The 25541-nt window shown below is 49.3% G+C and overlaps 1 protein-coding gene across 1 annotated transcript in view; it reads left to right on the forward strand.

The window, feature by feature from the left end:
- Window positions 1-2549: 2549 nt before the first annotated feature.
- CHAT (choline O-acetyltransferase) overlaps window positions 2550-25541 on the forward strand; it is a 41737-nt gene continuing 18745 nt past the window's right edge. Inside the window, exons 1-6 of the mRNA XM_077746443.1 lie at window positions 2550-2600; window positions 5439-5627; window positions 6423-6541; window positions 7935-7988; window positions 9449-9629; window positions 11651-11828. Coding sequence (XP_077602569.1) covers window positions 2565-2600; window positions 5439-5627; window positions 6423-6541; window positions 7935-7988; window positions 9449-9629; window positions 11651-11828 — 757 coding nt within the window. The 5' untranslated portion in view covers window positions 2550-2564. The remainder of the gene's footprint in view (window positions 2601-5438; window positions 5628-6422; window positions 6542-7934; window positions 7989-9448; window positions 9630-11650; window positions 11829-25541) is intronic.

Genomic DNA, 25541 nt, shown 5'->3' on the forward strand with positions numbered 1-25541 from the left:
CTCCTGCCTGACTTCTGCTCCCCTTACACAAACTCATCCGGGAAGTGGTCCGAGCCGGGGCTGGGGGCCGGGAAATGGGATCGTGGTAGGGAGCCGCGGGGGCGGGGGCAATGAGGAAGAACGGGGAGACGGGGGGGGGCTGAGGGAGGGAGGAAAAAGGAGAGAGGGGAGGGAGGAGGCACGAGAGGAGGGAGAAGACAGGAGCGGCCGGTTCGCCGGCAGCCAGTCGGGAGGCCGCAGGGACCCGGCGACGTCGGAGGCTCTAAGGACAGAGGCCCCCACCTCCCGTACCGCTGACGCGTCCCTGGATCCCTTCCGGCTCCTACTCGCGCCCCCAGTCTTGCTTGGTGCCGCGGAGCGGCGGCAGAGGCGGCAGATCCGCGGAGGGCAGGTGAGATGGGCTGGGCTGGAGGGCTGCGGCGCGGGGAGCAGAGCGCAGGGATCGGAGGGCCGTGGAGGAGAGCTCCGTCCAGGGACGGCGCCGGCTCGGAGAGACCCCAAGATGCTCGGCATTTTCCGAGCCCTGAACTGAAGCGGCCGTCGGGGAACTGCCAGGAGCCTGGGATTCCGCAGCTCAGGCTCTTCCCCACCAGGAGTGGGGGGAGGGGGACGGGGAGAGAACAGGAGAAGTTAGGAGAAAAGGACTTGGAGAGACTTGACCGTTGGGCTCCGAGGCTCCACGTGCGTATCCTCACTTCTCTCTTCTCCTAGATCCCCATCTGCTAAATGCCAAGGTCTGCACTTTCTGTGCCCAGTTAGGGCGTTGGCGGGTCTCACCCGGCCAGGGCCCTCTGAATCGCGGGTGGTCACAGAACTCTCGCGGGGGCGGGAGGTGGGGAGCAGCCGCAGGTGGCAAGTATGAGCTGGGTCCCAGGGAGTCTCCAGAGGGCACAGCCTGCCGGTGTTGCCTGGGCAGAGCGGGGATTGGGCCTCCTGGGCAGAGCAGAGACCCCTCCTGGCAGCCTTCAGAAGCTTTGCTGGTGGCAGCAGAGAGTGGAGGGCACTGAACACAGACAGACAGAAAGATACACACACACATACACATACACCTCCTTGTCACGGGCCCAGGGGCCAAGGAGGAATAGTAGCCGGCTGCCCCCCAAGGATCAGGCCCTCCCATTTGGTCCCCAGGAAGCTGTCCCTGCTCCAGTTTCACACCTTCCCAAGACATGGCATCTCCAGCCGCACTAGGGCCTTTACCAACTTGACCTTGCCCTCACCAACCTTTCCAAACTCTGCAGGGATGGGATGGACCCTAGCTTGGATGCTGCTGCTTCTATCTTGCAGCAAGTGGGAGCAGCTACTGCCCTCCAGGGAAGAACTAGGGACCTAGTCTGTAGCATCCTGGCAGAGTGTTCACATGGGTTCTATATTCTCTGCCTAGTGCTGCCAGGAAGCCCCAAGCTCCTCCATTCTGGAGCCTGATTCATCCATCTTTCTGGATGCGCTGCCCTCGGGTCAACTGTGCCTGGACCCTAGCTCCCACCTGAGTCGTCCTTGCCTGGGGGTGGGGGTGGGGTGGGGGATAAAATGGGCTAAGCATCAGCTTTCTGCTTTTGGAAGAGAATAGGCAATGGGCGAATAGAAACCATGGGTGCATGGCTCTGAGGCTTATGCTTAAGGGCATTCTCTGAATGTAGAAGGTAGCCTTAAAATAGGCCTTTGCCCCCTCTTGGCTGGGGTCACTTCTACTGTCAATAAAAAATTAATGCTTTTCTCTCCGGGTTGAGTCAGGTGGTCCCTAGGGCCCTGGACTGCACAGCTGCCCTGTCCCATCTCCCTCAGCATCCCCATGTCGCCTGCTCTAGGTGTCTGTGAACCAAAGATTGCCTAAGTCACAGTCCATCCACCTCTACCCCTGCCTTGGCCAGAGGCCAGGCTCCCTGTCAGCCCAGAGTGCTGGCGGAGCCCACAGCCTTGGAGGACCTGTATTCATTGACGCATGCATTGACGCCTGCATGCATTCCTTTTCTTCAGCTACCCAGCACTGATCCTACTCCATGCCACTCACGCAGCTCGGTCCCAGAGATGAAGCACTGAACACAACAGGAGAAGTTCACAGTCTAATGGGAAAGAGAGATTTTAATCAGCAAAAGCGGTATCTGTTGGGTGCCAGGCAGAAACAAAGCAAGTGCTCAGCCAATAACCCCGTACGGATTTGGAGTGAGGAAGCCCAGCTCTGCTCCCTCCCACTCTGCTCTGGGGTGGTAGGTTGAGCCTGGGTGACAGTCTTATGGAGCAGGGGCCAGCTAAAGGCTCACTCTAGACCCCACTCTATCCCATTTGTGGACTCAGAAAGGACACTGTGGTCAGGGGGCTGGTCAGGAGACTGGGTGATTGGGGCCAGGTCTACAAGGAGGCTCTGTGTATTTGGGGCTCATGTCCAGTTCTAGCCTCTTCACAGGGTGAGGGTGGAGTGTCAGGCTGTGGGAGGTGAAGGGTCCATGCAGTTCTATGTGGCTATTGTGCTGATGCCTCCCTGCTTCTTGTTCCCCAGGTCTGCACCTCTGCTTCCCCAGCCAGGAGTCGCCAAGATGCCCATACTGGAAAAAGCTCCCGATAAGATGGCAGCAAAATCTCCCAGCAGTGAGGAGGAGTCTGTGAGTGACTTTTGGAGCTCTCTCTCTCATCCCTGTTCTCCCAACTCACATACCCTTGCTTCCAGAATGGTCCTATGTGGGATTAGCCTCCAGCCCTGCACTCTCCTGGGCTTGAAGTCAAGGCTGCAGTCCTGCCCTGAGCCCGCTGAGGAGCCTGAGAAAGCCTCGAAGGGCTGGGAGAGGTTTGAGGGGATGTTGAAAGAATTCTGACAGCCACACTTCCTAATCCCCAAGGCCAGGAAGAGCTCTTGACCTGGGCCAGTTACTCTCTCTTCTCCCAGGGCTTTTCCCCCTCCCCAAGTTCCACTTCCAGTGGCTTTGAGCCCAGTGGAGTTGCCTTAGGGTGAGGCTGAATTCTCTACTCTAAACCAAGTCACATCCCAGTCCCAGTTGCTGTTGCTAGTTCAGCCCTAGAGCCTTAGGCACTATTTTCCCCCGCTGGCTTAAGTCAATGCCACCCTTCCTTAGGCAGGCATCCTCCCTCCTCACCTTCCTAAGTGATGGAGCAGCTTATCTGCTCTCTGGGTTGTAGAAGTGCTGCCGCCTCTACTACATTTGTCTTCTTGCCACTTTGTTACCCAGGGCTTCATTTGAAATCCTAATCAGAACTTTTTGGCTTCTACTATGAAGCCAGACATGAAGTTGCTCACTGTGTTGTCCTGACTATTGCAGCCGACAAACATCTCTGTTATTGAGTCTTGTCCGTGGCATGTCCCTCCCATTGAAATGTGGCTTCTTTGAGAGTAGGCCTTTTCTTTCCACTGCCCCTAAGTCCAGTCCAGGGCCTGGCTCACATGAACTTCCCAGGAAACGTGTACTGACCTGGGACCCTAGTGTCCAAAGACCCTCATCAGTACACATCCTTGCCACTATCTAGCCCCAGGTGTTGGTCAGAGACCCATGGGGCTAAGACATGTGAGCAGAGATTTCCTGCCTTATTCCATTTTATCCGTCATTGATTCCCCACAACTGAGTCCCAGCACATTTTCAGAGCCCTGAGGAAGGGTGGCCTGTTTCTAGCTGGAGCCCCAGCCAGGCCTGCTGGCACACTTGGAAGGGCCACCTGGGCTGGGTTTTCTGCAGGTACGTGCCCACTCACCCACCACACAGGCTTCCAGACCCCAAGAGAAGGAAGGGGGAACTAGAGCAGCTAGATGGGGGGTCTGGACCTGGCTCTCACAAAGTGGGCTGAGCAATCTGGAATGCTACCCAGCCCACCCTGGTCCTCGAGCATTCCTCGGGGCAAGACAGCCCATAGTTGGCACTGACAACCTCCGCCCTCCCCCTCGGGTAGTGAGCTCTAAAGACAGGATCAGGCAGGCAAGAATTCATCATCAGCAAAGGCTCCTGTGGTTGGTCACTGTCTGCTAAGGGCTGCTTGGGGAGGGCACCAGCCCATGCAGTGACAGGAGCAGAGCAGAGGCAAGCTTTGAATGGGCCCCTTTACTCCACAGCCTGCCAGGGGTGGAAGTTCATTGCCGCCCCCACCCCAATGGGAAAAACTCCTAAAAGAAGGTGGCTCCCTACTGCCAACATTGTAAACTTTAATCAGTAATCTGAAAAGTCCTGGTTGCCAACTGTGACTAGCTCAGCAAGGGAGAAGGAGGAGAAAAGGACCAAGGAGGAAGGGAGAGAACAATCTAGGAGGAAGGAGCAGAGTGGGTGTTGGATGAAGACTGATTTCAGGTCCCAACTCTGCCATCACATTTCTGGGTGACCATGGACTAGTCTCTCTACTCTTTGGGCTTCAGTTTCTCATCTGAAAATAGAAGGAAAATCCCTGCCCAGGCTCAGCCATAACATAGTTGAACATAAGCATGAGATCCCTGGGTGAACACAGCTGCTAAATTAGGAAGCATGGCACCCAGAAAGGGGGGACATTGGTGAAGAGTTCTATTCAGACTCTCTCCACACTTTGGAGGTCCCCAGAGATTATGGGTTTCCTTTTAGGAATCCCTTTTAGAGGGAGACAGCAACATCATAACATTTTATGACGTGCTTATCTGGGGCCAGCTCCTTTAGTTCTGTTTGTGCTCCTCTCAGGTAGGGATTGTTATTTATGTTCTATGGATTGGGAAGCTGATGAGGCTCAGAAAGGTTAAGACAGGAAGAACATCCACAGAACTCTCTGTCCTCCCTCCCCTCCCCATAGCCAAATGGAGCAGAATGGTGCTCCCTGGCTTTCATAACTGGAAAGGGCTTAATAGGGAGCCAGGGCATGAGTCACTTTCTTAGGCAACAACTTGCAGGATTCTGAACTATGCCTCCCGCCATCTTTCACCTGTCCAAATCTCGCCATTAGTGTTACATCCTTTGAGCCCAGAGATCAACTGGCTTCTGAAGCCCCAGCTGGGAACAATTCCCTAAATTAAGAGTGATCAGCAGCCAGTATCAATAACAGATCGATTTCATATTAGACCCACTGTGGCTTAAAAGCACTTTTCACATAGAATCTCTTTGACCCTATGAGATGTGGAGGTTGTTATCCCCACTTTACAGGAGTGGAAACTGAGGCACAAGGGTGAGGTGGTTTGCTAAAAAGCTGGTCAGCAGCAGGGTCAGTGCATTAACCCAGGTCTATCTGGTGCCTCCATCAAGGTCTTTTCCTCTACAGTTTATCCCCTCCTAGGGTCAGGGCTGGGGTACCAGAAAAAAACAAATAGAAGCCCCCTTAGTTCATAATTCTGCAGAGCTGAGCCCTGGAAATAGGCAAGACTCAGTATGTAGAACAAGGATAGGGACAAATGGAGACACACACTGGGGATCATCTCATAGATAGGTGTGGCCCCCATATAAGAACAGGCATAGCAAGTGCCTGTGAACTCTGTCTTCCAGGAGTTGCCCAAACTTCCAGTGCCCCCACTGCAGCAGACCCTGTCCACTTATCTGCGGTGCATGCAGCACCTCGTACCTGAAGAACAGTTCAAGAGGAGCCAGGCCATTGTGCAGCGGTTTGGGGCCCCTGGTGGCCTTGGTGAGACCCTGCAGCAGAAGCTCCTGGAACGACAGGAGAAGACAGCCAATTGGGTAAGAGTTGCTGAGAGCGGGCAGATGAGGGGGTGGGGGCAGACAAGGGGCCCACAGGGTGGGGGGCAGGGAGCAGACATAGAGACAGGGATTTGGATGAGGGGCAGATAAGAAACAAAGATGGACAGATGAAGGGATAAAGATGAGAGGAGAAACGGGGACAGCAAGGGGCAGACAGGAGGTGGGACGGGAGACAGAGATGGGGACCAATGAGGGACAGATGGGGATAGAGCTGGGGTGCTGGAGAGAGGCAGGGCATACAGGTGGAAGACAATGAGGGCTGGGGATGAGAAACAGACAGGGACAAGGATGGAGGGCAGATGGGGGACAGGGATGGGGATAGAAATGGGACAATAGGGAAAGACAGGGTACAGAGATGGAGACAGATGGGGGACAGGGATGGCAGTCAGGGCTGGGGCAGCAGAAGATAGAGGGAAGTTCAGGGAAGCAAAGAAGGGTGAAAAACAGGGACAAGACACACATATGGATGGGCAGGGAACAGGAATGAAGTACCAAACACCCACCATGGGAAACTGAGATGGAAGGGAAGGACGGCATGGGACAAAGATGGATAGTCACGACGGACTGGAGAGCACACAGGCCCTAGCATGTAACTACGGCTCTGTGTGCATTTGTGGAATGAATGAATAAAGTGCATGATCCAACAAAGTGTCTCAATTATCCCTTGGGGCTGCCACGATAGGACTGGGTGCTCTTGAGAGGCAAGGTTCCTTTGTTCAGAGGGGTGTGTGTAATGTTGGGGGGTAACGGCGCCCCTTCCATTCTCCCCAACAGGTGTCTGAGTACTGGCTGAATGACATGTATCTCAACAACCGCCTGGCCCTGCCTGTAAATTCCAGCCCAGCTGTGATCTTTGCCCGCCAGCACTTCCAAGACACAAATGACCAGCTAAGGTGAGGCCACCGTGCTCCTGAATTCACAGCTTGAGAGTCTGCCTGGGGTCCTAGCAGGAAGGAAAGGTCAAAGTCTGTACCTTGGCTGAGCTTTCTGAGGCCAAATACCTCTGAGACAGAGGCCGTCCAGGCCATGGGTTTGGGAAGTTGGTTAGATGAGGCTGCAACATGAGTGACAAACACAGGGTCTTCCTTGGAACATATTTATTCGAGGTGCAGTGGCAGTAAATGGAGGTCATGGGCCTCCAGGTGTTCCCATGGCATTCTTGACTTAGCTGAGGCCCTGGAAGGAGGGCCTAGTACTAGTACTAGTACAGAGTACTAGTATGTACCTCTGACCATACTAGTACTTGAGGCTTGGACTTGTCACTGGGACATGCTGCTCCAGGCTCTCAAAACAGAGACTACAAGGGAGTGGAAATGGTTCCTTCCTGCCAGCTGCTGCCGCCAGAGTCTTTGCCATCTGCTGCAATTTCAGGGCTCACTGAGCCACGGGAATAGCCTCTGGGCCCACTGATGTTGATGGGGGGGGCGGGGGGAGGCATTTATTCAGGGATATGGCAGGGAGGAAAGGTCTCTCTACAGGAGTCTCTTAGAGCCGAACCCAATGTGGCACAGCACAGAAAGGAAAAACCAAACAAAGGAGGCAGGCCCTATCTTGGCCTCTGGGCAGGGCTCAGCTATGCTAGGAGGACCTCCATCCCCTCCTTCCTCACTGAGACCAGCCCAGCCGACTGCTGGTCAAGCAGCCTGCAGCCTGGACCTCCCACGGCAGCAGGAAGTATGCAGATGGATGGATGAACAGCTTCTGAAAACAGTTCTCCAACTGTTTGCAAGGGGACATTTTTCCTCCTTAAGCCGGGGTCATCATCCATGGGCAGTTAAGATGACATGGCCCTGTGGCACAGTTCTCTGGTGACTTTTCCCCCCTGCACTCGCTTTCATTTTCTTTTGCACCGAATGAAATTGACTTTTTCCAGGAGACTGGATTTCCCCAAACCCAGGTTCCTGGTCCCTTCCAGCCCCACCATGGGCCTTTCCTAGGGAGAACCCCACCCCTGACCATCCAGCCTTCTCCTGCCTGCTCGGTGGCCTCTCCTGGCTTTCTTGCCCTCCTCCTTCTCCTTCTCCTTCACCTTGGGCTTTCCTCTCCTCCTCCCAGTTATCTCCACAGGACTGACAGCATGATGCGGGGGGGGGGGGGGGGGAGGGGGGGTGGTAGTGGGGAGGCAGCATGGATCCCATCGGATTAGTGCACCACTGAGGCCTGGATTCTGGGGGTGGTCCTTGAGTTTGGAAGGAGGGAGGTGGAGAGGAGAGAGAAGAAGGTTGGAGAGAGGGAAGGAGCCTGAACCCCTAAGAGGAGAATCTAAGGCTTCATCTCTCTCTGCAGGTTCGCGGCCAACCTCATCTCCGGTGTGCTCAGCTACAAGACCCTGCTAGACAGGTAGGATGGGGCCCAGCCTGGGAAAGGCAGAGCCCTGTTTTGGCACAGCCTGTTGAGTCATCTGTCTCCCTGCTACACTAGCCAAGGAGCAACCAGAGGACAGAGACCTTGTCTTTTTCCAGCTCTGTGTTCTTGCATAAAACAGGTGGATGCCCCCTGCCCCAGCTCCTCCAGCATCAGGATAACCTTTACCCCAGCAGACCCAACCATTAGTGGTTCCTCTTCCTAGGGTAAGCACTGGCCTTCCTTAGTCTCTTTAAAATGCCCCCCCTACACACACACTTTACCAAAATGAATTTGCATAAAAATGGTACAAAGGTACAAAATACACAACCACAGGTTTTATTTTTACCGTAGATTCAATAGACATAAAATTCCTCTGTCAAATTGCTGTAAAAGTTTCTGAGAGCTCCCACTGAGTTCCTACAGTTCGTACAGTTCAGTGTGGCACCTGCACATTGAGCAGCAGGGCCATGAGACACCCTACCCTCACTCTGCCCCAGCTAATCTCAGGGCTGCCTATTCCCCTCGGGCCTCAGCTCACATGTCTGGCCCTTGTCACCCACATTACCCAAAACTCTCCCATCTATCAGCCGGCTGCTTATTGTCCATGTTCCACATCCCAGGACCTGTGCCCCATTAGAATAGGAGACTCGTGTTTTGTTTGCCACTATAACCCCAGATCCCAGAAAGGTGCCTGTCATGGAGGAGTGCTCAATAACATTTGTTGCCTGAAAGGGAGGGAGGAGGAAGTGAGATGGAGGGAGGGAGAGAGACAGAGAGAGAGAGAAGAAGGAAGAGGAAGAGGAGAGGGAGAGAAGGATGGAGGATGGAAGGACAAAGGAAAGAGACAGAAGCAGAGAAAAGGGAGAGGAGCGGGGGAGGAAGTGGAGGAAGGAAGGAAAGAGGGAAGAGAAAGAAGGAAGGAGAGAAGGGAAGACAAAGAAGAAGGAGAGGAGAGAAGGATGGAGGAAGGCGGAGGAAGAGGAGGAGGAAAAGGTCAGGGAGGAAGGAAAGAAGGATACAAGATTTGCTGAGACCACAGGAGAAAGAGAACTTTCTACCTTGAATTCAGAGAAGGCTTCTGGAAGAGGTGGCGGAAGAGTAGGCTCTTGGAGGAGTGGAAGTTTTCCTAAACTCATTAGTTGAGTGCAGAGGTGGGGTGAATGCAGAGGTGATCAGGCAAAGATCAGCAGAAGCGAAGGCATGAGGGGTAAAATGCAAGCTCTGCACAGGAGTGCTTGACGCAGGGGTGAGGGAAACTATCGGAGGCTTGAGAAAAACCCTGAGGGTGTCCATGGGCCATGGAAATGGGGCATGCCACTACTTTAGAAAGTGGGGAATCCAGCTCTTTTACTGCCATCCTAAAGCAGTTCTGGTTTTTGTGCCCTGCTTTGCCTAGTCAAGTCAAGTAGAAGCAATTCTGATTCCCTGCCTCCCTCCCTGCTCTCCCTCTCCAGCCACTCCATCCCCACTGACTGTGCCAAGGGCCAGTTGTCAGGGCAGCCGCTCTGTATGAAGCAATACTATGGGCTCTTCTCCTCCTACCGGCTGCCTGGCCACACCCAGGACACACTGGTGGCCCAGAAGAGCAGTGTCATGCCTGAGCCAGAGCATGTCATTGTTGCCTGCTGCAACCAGGTCAGTGGCTCCTCTCTGCTGCATCTCAGGCTTGGGGAGGGTGCATGAGTACTTACCATTCCTCTTTCACCAAGGGTCCTCAGCCCTCTCTCACAGGCACACAGCGAGCTGGGACAGCATGACCCCAAAGTGGGGTCTCTTGACTCCTACTCAGTCTCATTTCTCTCCAAGAGTTGGATTTTAAGAACACGGAGAGTCATTAATTGAGAATGACTTATGTGGGCTCTAATGTTGGCCTTGACCACCCAGGCCAACTCAAAAGAACTGCCTGGGTGGACTGAAACCCTGCATGGCCTCAGAAACTCCGCATGAATCATCCAGGCTGTGGCCTTCTTGGAGACCACATGCAGACATATGGACAGCTTGTCAGACTGACCGTCGGGACCTCCACGTCCAGTCCAGACCATAGGCTCGGCACTTACATGTATGCACCCCACCTGGTTCTATAGTAAGCTCGCAGAGGGGCTTTGAAGTCTCTATCTGACAGAAGAAGAAATGAGACTTAGACAAGTTGAGTGGCCTGTCCCAGGCTTAGAAGGACTCCCAGTCATAGCCAGTGCCCCATGCTCCATCTCCTGCAGCTCAGGTCTTCAGTCTGGGTTCCAGGAGCCAATAAGGGTCCATGGGGCCCCAGGGGATAGCCTGAGCATGAGGGCTCCTGACCCCTCACCAGTGCCCACTAGGTGATATATTCTATATATTGAGCCTCCATCTCATTATTTCATCTGACAAAAAGTGGTTTTGTTTGGGATTTGGTTGTGTTTTGGGTTTGTTTGTTTTTTTAGTTTTGGTTTGGTTTGCTTTGGTTTTTGAGTTTTGGTGGTTTTGTTTTTGTCTTTGTTTTTTGTTTGTGTGGTTGGTTTTGCTAAAGCTCAAGATTGACACTTACCCCAGGGATTCCCCTGCTATTTGTGCTACAGTGTTTTTTTCTTGGGTTCATCTGACATTTTCAGTCTAAGATAGGAGCTCAATGAGAGTCTGCCATCCTAGATTAGTTGTTCCAACTGGAAGCTCACCTGACAGTTTAGCCACAAACAAGAAAATTTCTCCATATTCATTCAAAAGTCAAACTCAGCATTTCCCAGCCCCCACATGCTACAGTATCCATCCATTTCAGAAACGCTCTCAGGACTCCTGTTCAGAACCAGGCCACATGTATGCTGCTCAGGGCGTGGGACCAGGTACTCATGTCAACCAACAGAAAAGGGATCTTGACTTGGGTCTAGATAAGACCTTGCACAAAGTCCAAGGCTCTAGCTTCAAAGCTACTGAATGAGAGTTCACAGGCCTCACATACAAAGGACATGCATGTACACATGTATACATGCACACATAGGGATAGAGCATTTTGTGTGTTGTTTTTCCATTTTAGTCTTCCTCTGCTTATTATTTGCTGACTTGCTTTTTTTCTCTGCTCACCAGTGTGTTTGAGATCTATCTCTGTGAGCTGTAGCTAGAGCCAGTTCATTCCTATTGATGAGCCTATTCATGAGCAGACATATATTAGATGAATAAACTCATTTAACTTAGCCATTTCCCTTCTGAAGAACACTTAGACAGTCTCTAGCATTTTGCTATTGCAAATAAGGCTTATATGTCCACTCCACATATCATCTGGGCACAAGAGTGTATGTTTCTCCAAGCCTAAGGCTAAAGTATGCATTTATAAGAGTAATTGCAGAATCATAAGGTATTCACATTTTTAGTTTTGACAGACACTGTCCTCCACTAGCAATTGTACCAATTTATCCTTAATTCCCCACAAACATAATGGTTTTACATGAAGTAGGAACAGGTTTCATTTTAGCTAAGGTTAATCTGGTCTTCTTTGATTTGGGGGAAGCTTAGAGTCCAGCATAATCAACAGCATGTGGGTAGGTCCCAACATGTGACTCTTCAGAACCATCACATACCTTGGGCCTGAGTATCCCCTATCTGTATTCACATGTGAAGGCTCAGTGAAGGCCCTTCGCCTTGGGCCGGCTGCCTTGAGTGACGTGTTTGACCTGTTTCCCCCACAGTTCTTTGTCTTGGATGTTGTCATTAATTTCCGCCGTCTCAGTGAGGGGGATCTGTTCACTCAGTTGAGAAAGATAGTCAAAATGGCTTCCAACGAGGATGAACGCTTGCCTCCAATCGGCCTGCTGACGTCAGAAGGGAGGAGCGAGTGGGCTGAGGCCAGGACGGTCCTCGTGAAAGGTTAGCAGCAGTGCCCAGCGCGTCTCCACGCTCATCTCATCCTCATGCCCATTGGCTTTCCTTCCTCCAGGGTTGGGCACCATGCCTCATCCCCATTTGCCATCCAACTCAGGACCCTACAGCAAGTCAGCTGAGGCACCTGGAAGTTTCAGGCACGTTTTGTACCCTCGTTTTCCATCTGACAATATTCTAGCTTCCTGGGTGAGGCTGACGAGCACTGGAATCCTAGAATGTCCAGGAATATTGGGGGAGGGAAGATTTTGAGCTGGAGGAAGCCTGGCTACAATTAAGCAGTTGTGTCTTACTGGTGGGCAGGGATCATACCCATTTTAGGGGTCTGAGTCACTGGGAGAACTGCCACATGGAGATTTGGGATGGAGCGCAGCTCTGAAAGCATGGTTGGCTGCCTCCTTCATGTGATTTCTTAGTCCTAGAACTTTTCATCTTCAAGCTGACGTATCCTTCTGGCTAACTTGCTGCTTTTGTGAAAGTTTCCAAGCATTCCCATAAGAAAGCTGGTAATGGTCGTAATAATTTCAAATCATCCTCTGGAAACTAATTTTCAAACCTAAAGTCAGTCTTATTCCCAAGAATTGGATGGAGTGCTTTCCTTTTTTGCCTACATTAGCAATTGGGGAATAAGAAGTGAAGCTTCTGTGGACCTCCATCTGCCACTCAAGCTCTCATCTGGCCAGATGTCCATTCAGACTCCCTGAGTGTCTATCACTTGAGGATCTGGGGTAGACCTGGAAAGTCTAAGAGGCAGAGAGAATGAATCCACTGCCCCTGAGCAGCCCACTGAACAGGACAAGGAGAAGCATGGGGGAGTAGATTCAGTTACACAGTAAAGCAGCATCTACTTATGTAAAGCAAGAGAGACAGCAGGTACCAAATAAGTGCTCTAGGACTTTAGCGAGGGGAGGGAGCTCTTCCACTTGGGAGGCTTTTGAAAGATTTCATTAGAAGAGGTGCAATTTGAGCAAAGCTCTCAGACATGAGTGAGAAGAGCAGGAGGGAGAGATAGCAGGCTGGCTGTGGGCAAGGCTGACTGCCCAGCAGGGACATGCCTGCCCTGTCTGATTCCACAAGGAGACCAACCAGCCAGCAAAGATGGCCATGCTGGACGTTTTGAGATAATGAAAAGGTGGTAGGGCCTGGGTCTCTGGCAACAGGCCCTTGCATTTTCTGATCCTTCTCCCTAGAAAGTTCTTTCACCACGGTTAACTGGCTCCTTGAACCATCCAGAGCTCAGCTCAGGTGTCACTGGCTAAGACCCTCCTAGTGCATGCCCAACTCAGCACACTCTGTCACCTTGTTCTATTTTCTTACCTTGCTTGCATTTATAACTCTCTGAAGCCAGCTTCTCATCTGTTTGATGCATGCTGATTACCTGCCTCTCTCCCCTAGTCTATGAGTTCTAGGGGAACAGAGGCCTTATCTGTTTGGATTAATTTTTTAATCTGCTGTGCCAAACACAGTGGGGCCCCAATGATATTTGTTAAATAAAAGAATTAAGGGTTACTAACGATACTAGGCCCTAGGCCTATTGCCTACCTACCAGTTAATTCTTTTTCATTCAGTCATTGGGTACCCAAGGAGTGCTCAGTCCTAAATCAGGGGCTGCATGGGCCACAAGAGGTTATGAGAGCTGACCCCATTCTCACAGATCTAACCACCAAATTAGGGAATTAATAACTTGTCATTGGAAAGTGACTTAATTCCCTCATGAGCCCATAGTGTAATCAGATCCCACTCTCTTTCCCTCCAGGGACAGAGACAGGCATCAAACAACCGCCTCTGCTTTCAATACAGTTTCCACTTTATTAGCAGGCCGAGCTATCTCCCTGCAGGACTGACCAGGATCGCCTTGAGCTTTAAGTGCTTGGGCTGTGCTAATTGGAATTAATTTGTTAATGGCACTTGATCTGGCTTTCTGAATGGAAGTGCTGTTTCTGAGGGAAGTGTGACAGAAAAGAGGGGCCCACACACTTTCCCTTTGGAAATTGAATTAATCTGGTTAGCCCTGACTGTGTCATCTGTACAGCAGGAAACCGGTCCTTCACAGAGCCCTCCTTCCTGGAGCATCCCCTTCCCACAGAAGGGAAGCCTTTTAGGAAATGATTTCAGTATAGATGTGAAAGATCATGGCAGCTTGGACTAAGATTGAGAGTAAAGATGGAAAGACTTGGGTGAGATCCAGGTATATTGCAAAGTAGAAGTAACAAGGGAAAAGAGAAGTGAGAATGGCTCCTAGGTTTTTGATTCAAGCAACTGAGTAGATGGTGGTACCATTCACCAAGATGGGAAGCTGTTTGGGGAAGTGGCTGCAGAATGAAGTCCTTTATAAGTATGTCAGGTTTGAGATGCCTTGAGTCATCTAAGTGAAGATGTCAAATTAGATCTATGTGTCTGGAGCTCAAGACAGAGGTCAGTACAGAGACATAAATTTGAGAGCCATCAGCACATAAGTGATATTTAAAGTCATGGACCTGGGTGAGATCATCTAGAAACAGCAGAGTGGGTCCTCAGAGGTCAGGTAGAGAAAAGATGCAAAGAGTATTGAGAAAGGGCAGCCCATGAAATCAAGAGCAAAACCAGGAGATGAGTCACGAAGATCCAAGTGGAAGGAGGAAGTGGCCAACTACTTGGAATGCATTTGATAGCTCAAAGCAGAGCTGGACAAGAGGAGACTCGGAGCTTGGCAACCCTAAGTCAACGATGACCCTCACCAAAGTCAGGCTGGGGAGTAGGAAGAATGAATGGTTGTATGCTGATGAATGTGATCCAACAGCAAGAAGAAATTGTTGATGAGATGGTCAATGAGTAGAATCAGTTAAGTGTGGATGACTATTTTCAGACATTTTGGTATTAAAAAGGCAGAAAAATGGAGCTGTTGCTGGGGGTTGATGGGGGTCAAGGAAAATGTCTTTAGTAGGAGAGGCAAATGCATCATTGTATGTAGACAAGTGTATGGAAGTACTTTGGTAAGAGAAATCATTAATGAGGACAGAAGAGATGAACGGAGTCATGGGATTTTCGCAAAGGCAAAATGAGATGGAACCCAGAGAATAAGAGGCTTTTGGTTGGTACTGGTAAAGCCAAAAGCTGGGCCTGTGGTCCATGGGTCTATAGCTGTGGTGGTAGGAATATGAAGAGGTTCCTGACTGGTGGCTTCTGGTCTCCGATCAGCAGAGCTATGGCCATGAGCTGAGAGAGGCAGGGTGGGATTCTGAAGACAAGAGAGAATGCATGAAATACCCTCTTGGAAAACTTGATTAGATTTATCGACTGTGTTGAGCTCATATTTGTGGGTTTGGGGGTCATACATTTTAGGAGAAACTAATTAGTCTTGTTTTTGCAATATTTTCCCCTCACAATGTTCAGCTTCTCAGGTTCAGGCAAAGAGAAAGTGGGTCACCAGGTTAAGCCAAGGTAGGAGAATATAACCAAGGTGGGGGTGGGGAGATATGGTAAGAGAATGGTTACAGTGTTGGAATATGAGATGAGTAAGGAGGTGTAATAGTTTGCTTGGATCATCATAACAAAGTACCACAGACTGCATAGCTTAAACAGCAGAAATGTATTTTCTCACAGTTCTGAAGGCTAGAAGTCTGAGATCAAGGTGTGGACATGATTGGTTTCTTCTGAGGCCTCTCTCCCTGTCAATGGCCATCTTCTCCCTGTATCTTCCCATGGTCTTCCTTCTGTATGCATCTGTGTTCTAATCTGTTCTTAGGAGGACACCAGTTATGTTGGGTTAGGACCTCATTTTACTTTCATTACCTCAGTAAAGACCCCATTTCAAAATACAGTCCTTTTCTGAGATATTGGGGAGTTAGGACTTCAACTTGGGGACTTTGAGAGGACACAATTCAGCCCATGACAGGAGGGAAGTAAATGACAGAGGTGGATGACGGATACTGGAAATAGGTAGTGGGGTCGATGGTTTTGAGGGGGTCAGTAAGATAAGACATGCTGCAGAAGGGGGAGTAACAGAGCGTGTGAATCAGAAAGTCAAGAGTGTGGTCTGAGTGTGGGATGCTTGAAACTGAGACTACAAAGGGGGTCAGTTCCTGGTTGTGATGAGCTCCCACGTGTGATTGTGGGAGTGGATGCTGAGGTTGGTCTGTCAAAGGTGGAAGATTGAGGGACTGAGAGAGGAGGGTCCCTGTGGGCTGGCTCCTCTGCACAGGTGTTCAGGCTGTAGGAAAGATGGCTGGAGCCATCATTGGTTATGGGGAGGAAGAAGGTGAACCAGGAGCCCAGATCTGCTTGATGGGAACTTGTGAGGGAATCAGGGGAACACAGCAACAGGAGAGTGATAGTGATGGGGGTTGGAAGGTAGAAGTCTAAGAGCTATGGCTCCAGAGGAAAATCAGGGAAGAGCTGTTCAGGAGCAGGAACAGAGAGAAGAAAGCCACCTACCCTACCTGGTCCTGAGTGTATGAGTGTGAAGGAAAACAGTCTCCTGTGAGAGGACACAGGGAAGTGTTTCCCTTAAGCGGTCCCCCCACTCCTGTTGGGGCAGAAGGTGAACAGAACACTTTCAGAAGAGATTGACAAGGCAAGGGGATCCACCATCACTACTCAGATGTCATAAGGGGTTCAGGAAGGGGGAGGGGGGAGGATGAGCCCATGGAGGGGACACTAGAGTGGAAGGGCATGGGAGTGCCAGCAAGAGACCCAGGGATGGTGGCGATCGTTGCAAACGCTCCCAAATCCTCAACTTCTGGGGAGGTACTCTCCTGGTTCCAAATGTGGTTGTAGAGGCCGGGGTGGGAGTCTGACCACCCACAACAATATCACAATTAGCACAATGGAAAGTCCAAGTCCCAAGGTCTCCACCTCCCTTCCTGGGACCTGGGCAGACACCAATGCCTGTGGGCTCTGGGCCCAGAAGGTGCTGCCCAGCAGAAGGCTTCAGCCAAGCTGAGCTCTTCCTGTCATGGTGGAGGTCTGGACTGAGACACCTGAGCTCAGACAAAATCTGCCTCTGAATTCTCATAGGGTCAACTGAGGCCCAGAGGGGCAATTGATTTTATCAACGCTTTCTCATTAGAAAACGGGACCCTGATCTTTCACCCTGCCCTCCAATCAAGACAGCTCCTGCTGCCAGCCCACAGGCTCCCCCACCCCCTCCTATGCTATGACATTGAGAGGATGGAGCTCACAGACCAGGGCAGCCAGCTGTCTGCCATAAAGCCCATGCTCCCTCTCTGTGCCCCATGTTCCTACACCCCCTAGACACTGCCCCCAGTGCTTCTCACAAGAGATCTCTGAGAATATGGTCCAGGACAGGTGTGTGTATTGTCATCTCTGTCTTCAGCCTAATCATCCACAGCCAACACAGAATGCCCTCCTGGGGGTCCAAGGGCTAAGCGACCCAGCAGGACCATCACTGCCTCACAGAAGCCTGAGGTCTTTTGGGAGAGACTGGAATAAGCAGAATTGTTAGGACAAGAGTGGACAGGATAAAACCAAAGGAGTGTCTCCAACAGGAACCCAGAGGGAAGCTGGGGACCTCACCCATCTGCCTGTCGTAGCTCAGGAGGGCTTCCTTTGCCACGTGGGACACAAGGCTAAGCCCAAGTGGGTTGAGGTTGGTGTGACGGGGTTGGCTGACAACATCAGGATCATCCAGAGAGCCCCTTAGAAAAGATTCTGGAGTCTCAAGCAATTTGCGGGGGGATAAGAATGAGACCAAGGAATTTGTAATTTTTTTTAAGGTTATGTGTTTATTTTGAGAGAGACAAAGACAGTGCGAGCAGGGAAGGGACAGAGAGAGAGGGAGAGAGATTGAATCCCAAGCAGGTGCTGCAATGCCAGAATGAGCCTGGCCGACCCCAATGTGGGGCTTGAACTCATAAAACTGTGTGATCATGACCTGAGCGGAAACCAAGAGTCAGATGCTTAACCAACTGAGCCAGCCGGGTGACCTAGGAATCTGAATATATATATTTTAAATGGCCTTGGACCACAGTTTCCTTTTGTTGTTGTTTATTTATTTATTTTGAAAGAGAGGGGGAACAAAAAGTGCACACAAACGAGGGAGGGGCAGAAAGAGAAGGCGAGAGAGAGAATCCCAAGTAGGCTCTACACTGTCAGTGCAGAGCGCAGCACGGGGCGCTCATGAACTCATGAACTGTGAGATCATGACCTAAGCCAAAACCAAGAGTCAGATGTTTAACTAGCTGAGCCACCCAGGTGCCCCAGAAATCTGTATTTTTAAAGCATCTTCAAATGTGGCTCAGGTTGGGATCAGCTTCTGCAAATATTGGCAGCTACTATGCATGGAGGTCCCCCTTGATGCTGGCCTTATCCTGGGCCCTTTCTGTCCCTTGCTGCTTTCAGTTTTCAGTATAGCCTGTGAGGTGGGGATTTCATCCCCACAGAACATAGGAAGCTGTGTCTCCAACAGGCTGAGGTAGTCTTCACCCTTAGAGGTGATCAGTGGTGGAATCAGGTCATCTGTCCCCCAAGCCTGAGATCCTCAGGGCCAGGCAGGCAGGGTGGGATTTGGGGCCTCAGGAGGGGCATGCGTAACCTCTCAGGACCTCCCTTCCTGAACAGCCTTGAAGCTTTGGCCTTCCTGAACCCGGGAAGACCAACACTGTTATCCTGGTCTGGAAATTTAATTAGACATTCTGCCCTGAGTCTGGAAGACTACAGCGCTTGTCAATTTGTAGGAAAAGGATAGCCAACTCGGAGAGCCCACACCCCCACCCTGGTGCCCACTGGCTTTCCTGGGTGCTGCGTGGAGATCCTGCGAACAGACTTTGGGCAGATGCTTCTGTTTACACAGTGCCGTAAATATTTATCCCCAGCAGCCAATTAGAGCTGAGCCACTGCTTTCAAGGAGGGAACTGACAGAAGGCGGCTGCGTCTGGAGAAGGCCTCAGTCATGGTTTACAAGAACCACTCGGGATGGGCATTTTGCTATTTAAATACTGTCATCCAGAGATAGGCAAGTCTGCTGATTTTAAAACCAATTACACATTAGCAATAACAGCCTCTCTGATTTAATTGGCCCAGAAATACCTCCTGGGCTCCCAAGGCTGAATGCTGGTTTTCTCCCTCGGGGGTAGGAGGGTGGTGTTGCCGTGGCCATTGTCTCCCTCCCACAGTGGAAACATGAAGGCTCCTGTGGACGACGGCATCCAGGCAGGGAGAGGCATAGGGTCAGGGGCAAGAGGCTTGGGCTTGACCTGGCCCTCCCTGTTGTGCCCCGGAGCCTGCCTTCCTAGGCCAGGACATGGAGATGATAGCCCTGGCCTGCAGACAGGACCCAGGGTTTGCAGCGAGGCTACCAAGCAGGTGGTCTGGTGCCTGGCGCACAGAGGCTGTTTGCTAAATGCTAACTCTTATTAGATTTGGAAAACACTCTGGGAATGGTTTGGCCAAGGCCCACACCCTTTCTGGAAAAATCTGATGAACTGCAAATGGGTACCTGTTGAACGTCCATTCGGTCAGTGACAGTGACCCGTGGCCTTAGACTGAATGGCCTGTACTCCTTGCCGCAGAACCCTAACCCTTATTAACTCCAGGTGCCCTTTTGCTTCCCCTGGGCCCCCCACATACCACATGCTCTGTATGCTCACGCTCAGACACCCCTGTTCTTCCCTTTCTCCTCAGATGCTGTCTCTCTGGCTCTCGCTTTCTGTTCTATGATATTTGGGGTACAAAGTAGGTGGGAGGTGTTTTTTTTAAACTGCCCTTCTCAAGTCACCACCCCTCCCCTAATTCTGGAAGTGTAGCTTCCAGAATTAGCTTCCAGAAGTGTAGCTTCCAGAAGATAGCTCCTTAAATCTGCCCCTGTGGGAAGGGTGTTTCAAACTCAGGAGAAAGAGCAATGCTTGGTTTTTGAGGGGTTTTTTAAAAATTAAATTGAACTTATTTGGGAATAATTATAGATGCACAGGGCTTGTAAAAAATACTCTCACCTGGGGGCACCTGGGTGGCTTAGTTAAGCCTCTGACTCTTGGTTTCAGCTCAGGTCATGCATGATCTCACAGTTCGTGAACTCAAGCCCCACATCCGGCTCCGCACTGACAGCTTGGAGCCTGCTTGGGGTTTTTCTCACCCTCTCTCTCTACCGCTCCCCAGCTTGCTGGCTCGCTCTCTCTCTCTTTCAAAAAATAAAAATAGAAAAATAAAAATAATCTCACTTGTACGCTTTTCCCCTGAATTACAAGATATTAATCTTGTAAAATTCTAGTACACTATCACAATCAGGATATCACAGCCCACTTCCCTTCCACCCCCATCCCTCTTTAACCCCTGACAACCGGAATCTGTCTTCATTTCTGTAATGTAATTGTTTTCGGAATGTTATACAAATGGAATCGTACAGCATGTAACCTTCTGAGACTGGCTTTTTTTCACTTGGCATAATTCTCTGGAGATTCATTCACATTGTCCCAATGTCTCAATAGTTCATATGTTTTTATTTATTCTTTGGTATGTAGTTGATATCATTCATCCATTGGAGGACATCCGAGTTGTTCCTACTTTTTGGCTATTCAGATAAAGCTACTATAGTATATCGTAGCTATAAACTATATANATTATATAGATTTACATTTATATTATATATATATAATATATATATATACACACACATACAGGTTTTTATGTTATTATAAGTTTTCATTTTAGGAAAAATGTCCAGGAATAAAATTGATATCTGCATGTTTAGGTTTTTTTTCTTAATGTTTGTTTATTTATTTTGAGAGAGAGAGAGAGCACTAGGAGGGGAGAGGCAGAAAGACGGAGAGGTAGAATCCCAGGCAGACTCTGCACTATCAGTGTGGAGCCTGATGTGGGGCTCAGACTCACAAACTGTGAGATCATGACCTGAGCTGAACTCAGGAGCTGGACGCTTAACCTACTGAGCCACCATGGCACTCTGGTAGACTGACCATTTTGTTCTATGTAATGCTCCTCAATGTCTCTGGTAATTTTCTTTGCTCTCAAGCTTACTTAATCTGATATCAATACAGCAACTCCTGCCTTCTTTTTATTAATGTTTGTTTCATATATCTTTTTCCTTCTTTTACTTTCAGCCAATATATATCATTATATTTGATTTGAGTTTCTTATAGATAGACTATAACTAGGATGTCTTTTAAAATTTACTTTGTCAATTTCTATCACTGTAATTATTGATATGCTGGGATTTCATGCTGCCATTTTATTTTTAGTCACCTCTGTTTTTCAGTTCTTGCTTTCCTTTTCCTTCCTATGGGTTACTTGAACATTTTTTTAGAATTCCACTTTGATTTATTATAATGTTTTTAGTGTATCTTTATAGTTTTCTCTAGTGGTTTCTCTCTCTCTCTGTATATATATTTTGCAAGTTCTAGTGAAATGTAGAAAGTTTATCACCCTTTATTCTCCCCTATTTATAATATACTTATCTGAAATATTTCCTCTGATATAAATAATTGTCTTAAATATTTCCTCTAGTATAAATTTAGAGCCACATCAAGCAGTGCTATAATTTTGCTTCAACAGTGAAATATAATTTTAAAAACTCAAAAAGAGAATGAACATTTATTTACTACAATATTTACTCTTTCTGTTGTTCTTCTTTCTTCTTAATGTTTCCATGTTCCTTTCTTTATATAACTTCCTCTCTTTGGGTGGAAATTCCTTTAGCTTTTCTTTTAGGGCAGGTCTGCTGGGGATAAATTCTCTTAGTTTTTCTTCATCTAAGAATTCTTGATTTCCCCTTCCTTCCTGAAGGAAGCTATAGAATTCTGGGCTGATGGTCTTCTCTCAGTACTTGAAAACAGTTGTGTCACTTCCTACCGGCCTTCATGGTTTCTGATGAGAAATTAGAAAGTAATTTAAATATCTATCTTTTCCTATAGATAAAGCATCATTTCTCTCTGATTTCAAGACTTTGTCTTTAGTTTTCATAAGTTTGACTATGATTATGTCTTGATGTGGAATTTTTAAAAAATTTATCCCTTGTGAAATTAACTGAATCTTGAATCTTTAAGTTTATGTCTTTTGCCAAATTTAGGAAGTTTTTGGCCATTATTTCTCTGAGTACTTTCTTGCTCTGCTCTTTTTCCTCTTCTTCTGAGACTCCAATGACATGATTAAGGTCTTTTGTCCCACAGACTTTTTCAGTATTACAATGATTAATTTTAAAATATTTGTCACATAATTCTAACATTCCAGTCATGTCAGTAGTGGGCATATACTGATTGTCTTTTTTTCATTCCAGCTGAGATTTCCCTGGTTCTTGGTATAAGTGATTTTCTATTGAAACCTAGATGTGTTACACTGTAAGACGCTGGGCGTTATTTAAACCTGTTTTAGCTGGCTTTCTCCAACACCACTCCAGCAGGAGAACGGGGTGGGTGCTGCCTTGATACAGTGAGGTGGAGACAGAAGTCCAAGTTTCTCATGAGACCTATATTCACACCCCAGGGGAGGGCGTTCCTTGTTACTCCTAGTGGGAGTGGGAATTCAAGACCCCTGCATAGTCTCGCATAGTCTCGATTAATGCTGTATGCGGAGCAATTGAGGTGGTGGATACTGCCCAATGGAAATGGATGTCCCGGCTTCTATCTGAGACTGTGCCTTCTCTGATACCCTCAGAGGCTGACAAGCTTCAGTACACACCACTGATGGTAGAAGTCTAGGCTCCTCACTCTGCTTTTGTTGGCATGGAGAAAGGTTATGATCTAAAAATGTTTCTGTCTTGCTAGTATGCCTCTTTCCTGGTCCTTTGGCTAAAGAAAGTAGGCTTTTATTGGGCTTTTTTTTTTTTTTGGTCTACATTTGTTTGTGTTTTATGTTATTGCTATTTGAGCTCTAAGCCTGGGATATTCTAGGTAAAACAGAAAACCCAGTGTATTCATCTGAGTGGCTTAAACAACATAAATTTATCTATCACCATTCTGGTGGCTAGAAGTCCAAGGTCAAGGTGTTGGCAAGGTTAGTTTCTCCTGAAGTCTTTGGCTCGCAGATGACCACCGTCTCACTGCATCCTCAAATTGTCTTTTCTCTGTGCACACACATCTCTGGTGTCTCTTCCTCTTCTCACGGGCCTCACGCTTATGACCTCACTTAACCTTAATTACCTCATTAAATAAGGTCTCATCTTTAAATACAGTCACATTGAGGGTTAAAGCTTCCATATATGAATTTCAGGGCAGATGGAACACTATTTAGTCCAGAACAGCCAGGGAATTCATCATCATTCTGTGCCTTGGGTCTTGAGATCCCCAGTGCGTCCACCTCTCTCCATCTTTCAGAGTCTTGTTATGTTTGTTTTAAATATAATATCCAGGGTTTTTAGTAGAAGGAACAGGGAAAAGTCTGCTTGATGTTCCTGGAAGCAGAAGTCCCTCCTTTTGAGCTCTTTCAAGAGGATTTTGTAACTCAAGTCAAAGCATTTCTGCTGTGCAAATGCAGGTGTTATTGGGCAGGAAATACTTTCATTGGAATTTTCATAACCTTTGGGAACTGGGTTAGAGAAGAATATGGGTTGTGTGATGGCAAATTTCCATCCCAGAAGGAGAGACAATCCCTTTATCTAGGCAGAAAAGCTGCTCAGATGGACTTGACAAAGGTTTAGAAGCCCTAAGCCTCCTAAAAGGAGCCCAGGGTCTCCATCTCCCTACATCACATGAGGCAGGACGGTAGAGATCTGACTTGAGCCACTGTCCTAGGGGATAGACCAGAGAAGGCAAGTGTCCAAAATAGAGCTGTGTGTAAGCGCATGTGTGTGAACAGGTGGAGGTGTTGGGGAGCAGCACCTGAGTTCTGCAGCCCTCCACGACAGGGGTGCTGTGTTCCATTCATTTTTGCTCACCTTAGTCACAGTCTATAAGCTTTCGGTCTCTAACAGAGGCTCCAGGGCCCTCCAAGGCCTTGTGGCCTCTGAAATTTCCACGTCACCGAGCTGTCAACTCCCTAGGCGTGGGTGGCAGAGCTAGCTCCTCCTATTACTCAACTCCGACTTCTCACTATTAAGCAGGGGCTCCTTGAGGAAGATTGATTTACCACATTAAACGAACCTCCATGTGCTCGATGAGAATGTCACAAGACAAACGGCTCCTGCCGCGTGCCTCCAGCCCACCGCCTCCCGTTTCCATTACATTCGGGCCAGAGTCATGGTGGATGAGTTTGGGTGTAGTTCATTTTCTGCCTTACACGATAAACTTGTCAGCCTTTGACCGATCAGCTGCTTGTATGCAGGGAGTTCATTTGCAAGGCCACCTGGCATCCCAGCTCTGCTGTCCTGCTCCCATCTCACCCTGTTTAATGAGCCAGGACCTGGTTACTGTTGGTTGGTGCTGAGCTCTGGGGCCCTGCACAACCCACATGCTCAGCCCCTCCTCAGGGGTCCATCTCTCTCTTTCCTGGAGGCGGCTGAGGCACTGATGCCTGGGGAGATGTCTTTGTTGCTAGTTTCAAGTTGTCCATCTGGGAAGGAGTGTGCAAAGCTTCTGCTCTCCTGCCCAGAGGATGTGTTAGGCCTCCTCCCCAGCATCCTGGCTGGACAGGCCTGCTTTGAGTTTCCAGGGGGAGCTATAGCCTGCCCGCTCCACTTTAGGAGCTATTCTAAAGGAATAGCTTTGGAGCTATTCTAAGGAAATAGCTTTGGGACTATTCTGAGGAAATTTTAGTGTAGGCAGATACCCAGCCTGGGCTCCCAGAGCTCACTGAGACATGGCCAACAGGGCCAAGGTATGCAGCACTGGGACTTCCCATGGTCCCTTAACTGTCCTCCAGATCCACATCTTCCCCAAGCTCCTAGGCATCCTAGACTCTGTTCTGACCATATCAACCCAGCCCAAGATTCTTTGGGGGTTCCTTGCTGTTGCTAGGTGAAATCCACATTCCGGATCTGTTTCAGCCTGGGTATTGCGGTTGCATGCCTGGGATCAAGTCTAGCTCCCTCCATTTACTGGGTGATCTTACACAAGACATTTAGCTTCTCTGTGAATGGGGATGACAAAAATGGCTGTCTCCTGTTCATCAATATGAGGGCTTAATAGATGCCTGGCACATAGCAGGTGCTCAACAAAGGGTAGCTAATAGTGTCACTTCACTGCATTCTTCAAGCTCACCTACATCTTACATGCCTTTACCTATAATCTGGGGGTGAGCTGCAGCCTGGAGCGGTCTGCTCACCCACAACCTACACCCATAATCCTGGGTGTCCACACCCCAGCCCTCAGAACCTTTTCCAGCACTGTTATCTCCCTCCTGACATGTTTTTCCCTTCCTCTCTGCCTATTTAAATTGGATCCCAGCCTGGTCAAGGCTTCTCCATGCTCTGAAGTCACCAGCCAGCCTGGAAGCCCAAATGAACTCTCAGAACAGCACATAGGGCAGTGCCAGGCACCAGGGCCATTAGTCAGGGACTCCTATTGGAGCAGAGAGAGGCAGATCTGGGAGCCTTGCAAAGGGCAAGGAATCCTTTCCCTATCTCCATCCCCTCCCAACCTCTCACCATTTCCCCATCCCATGAGGCTCCATGCCCCAAAGGTTCTCTGACCCTCAAGAGTCCATGGGCCTTTCCTGTTTGCCAGATCGGCTCCTTCAGGCTCCTGCTCTGAGCTGTGTACACAGATCTCGGCCTCACTGTCCATGTGCACTCAAGTACACTGCCAGCCATGGATACCTTCCTGTGCCCACCTGGACTGGGGACCCAGGCCACACCCTCTGCAAGCTCACAGACATGGAAGA

This window comes from Crocuta crocuta, unplaced genomic scaffold (genome assembly GCF_008692635.1).
Source record: "Crocuta crocuta isolate KB4526 unplaced genomic scaffold, BGI_CrCroc_1.0 scaffold28, whole genome shotgun sequence".
Lineage (NCBI taxonomy): Eukaryota > Metazoa > Chordata > Mammalia > Carnivora > Hyaenidae > Crocuta > Crocuta crocuta.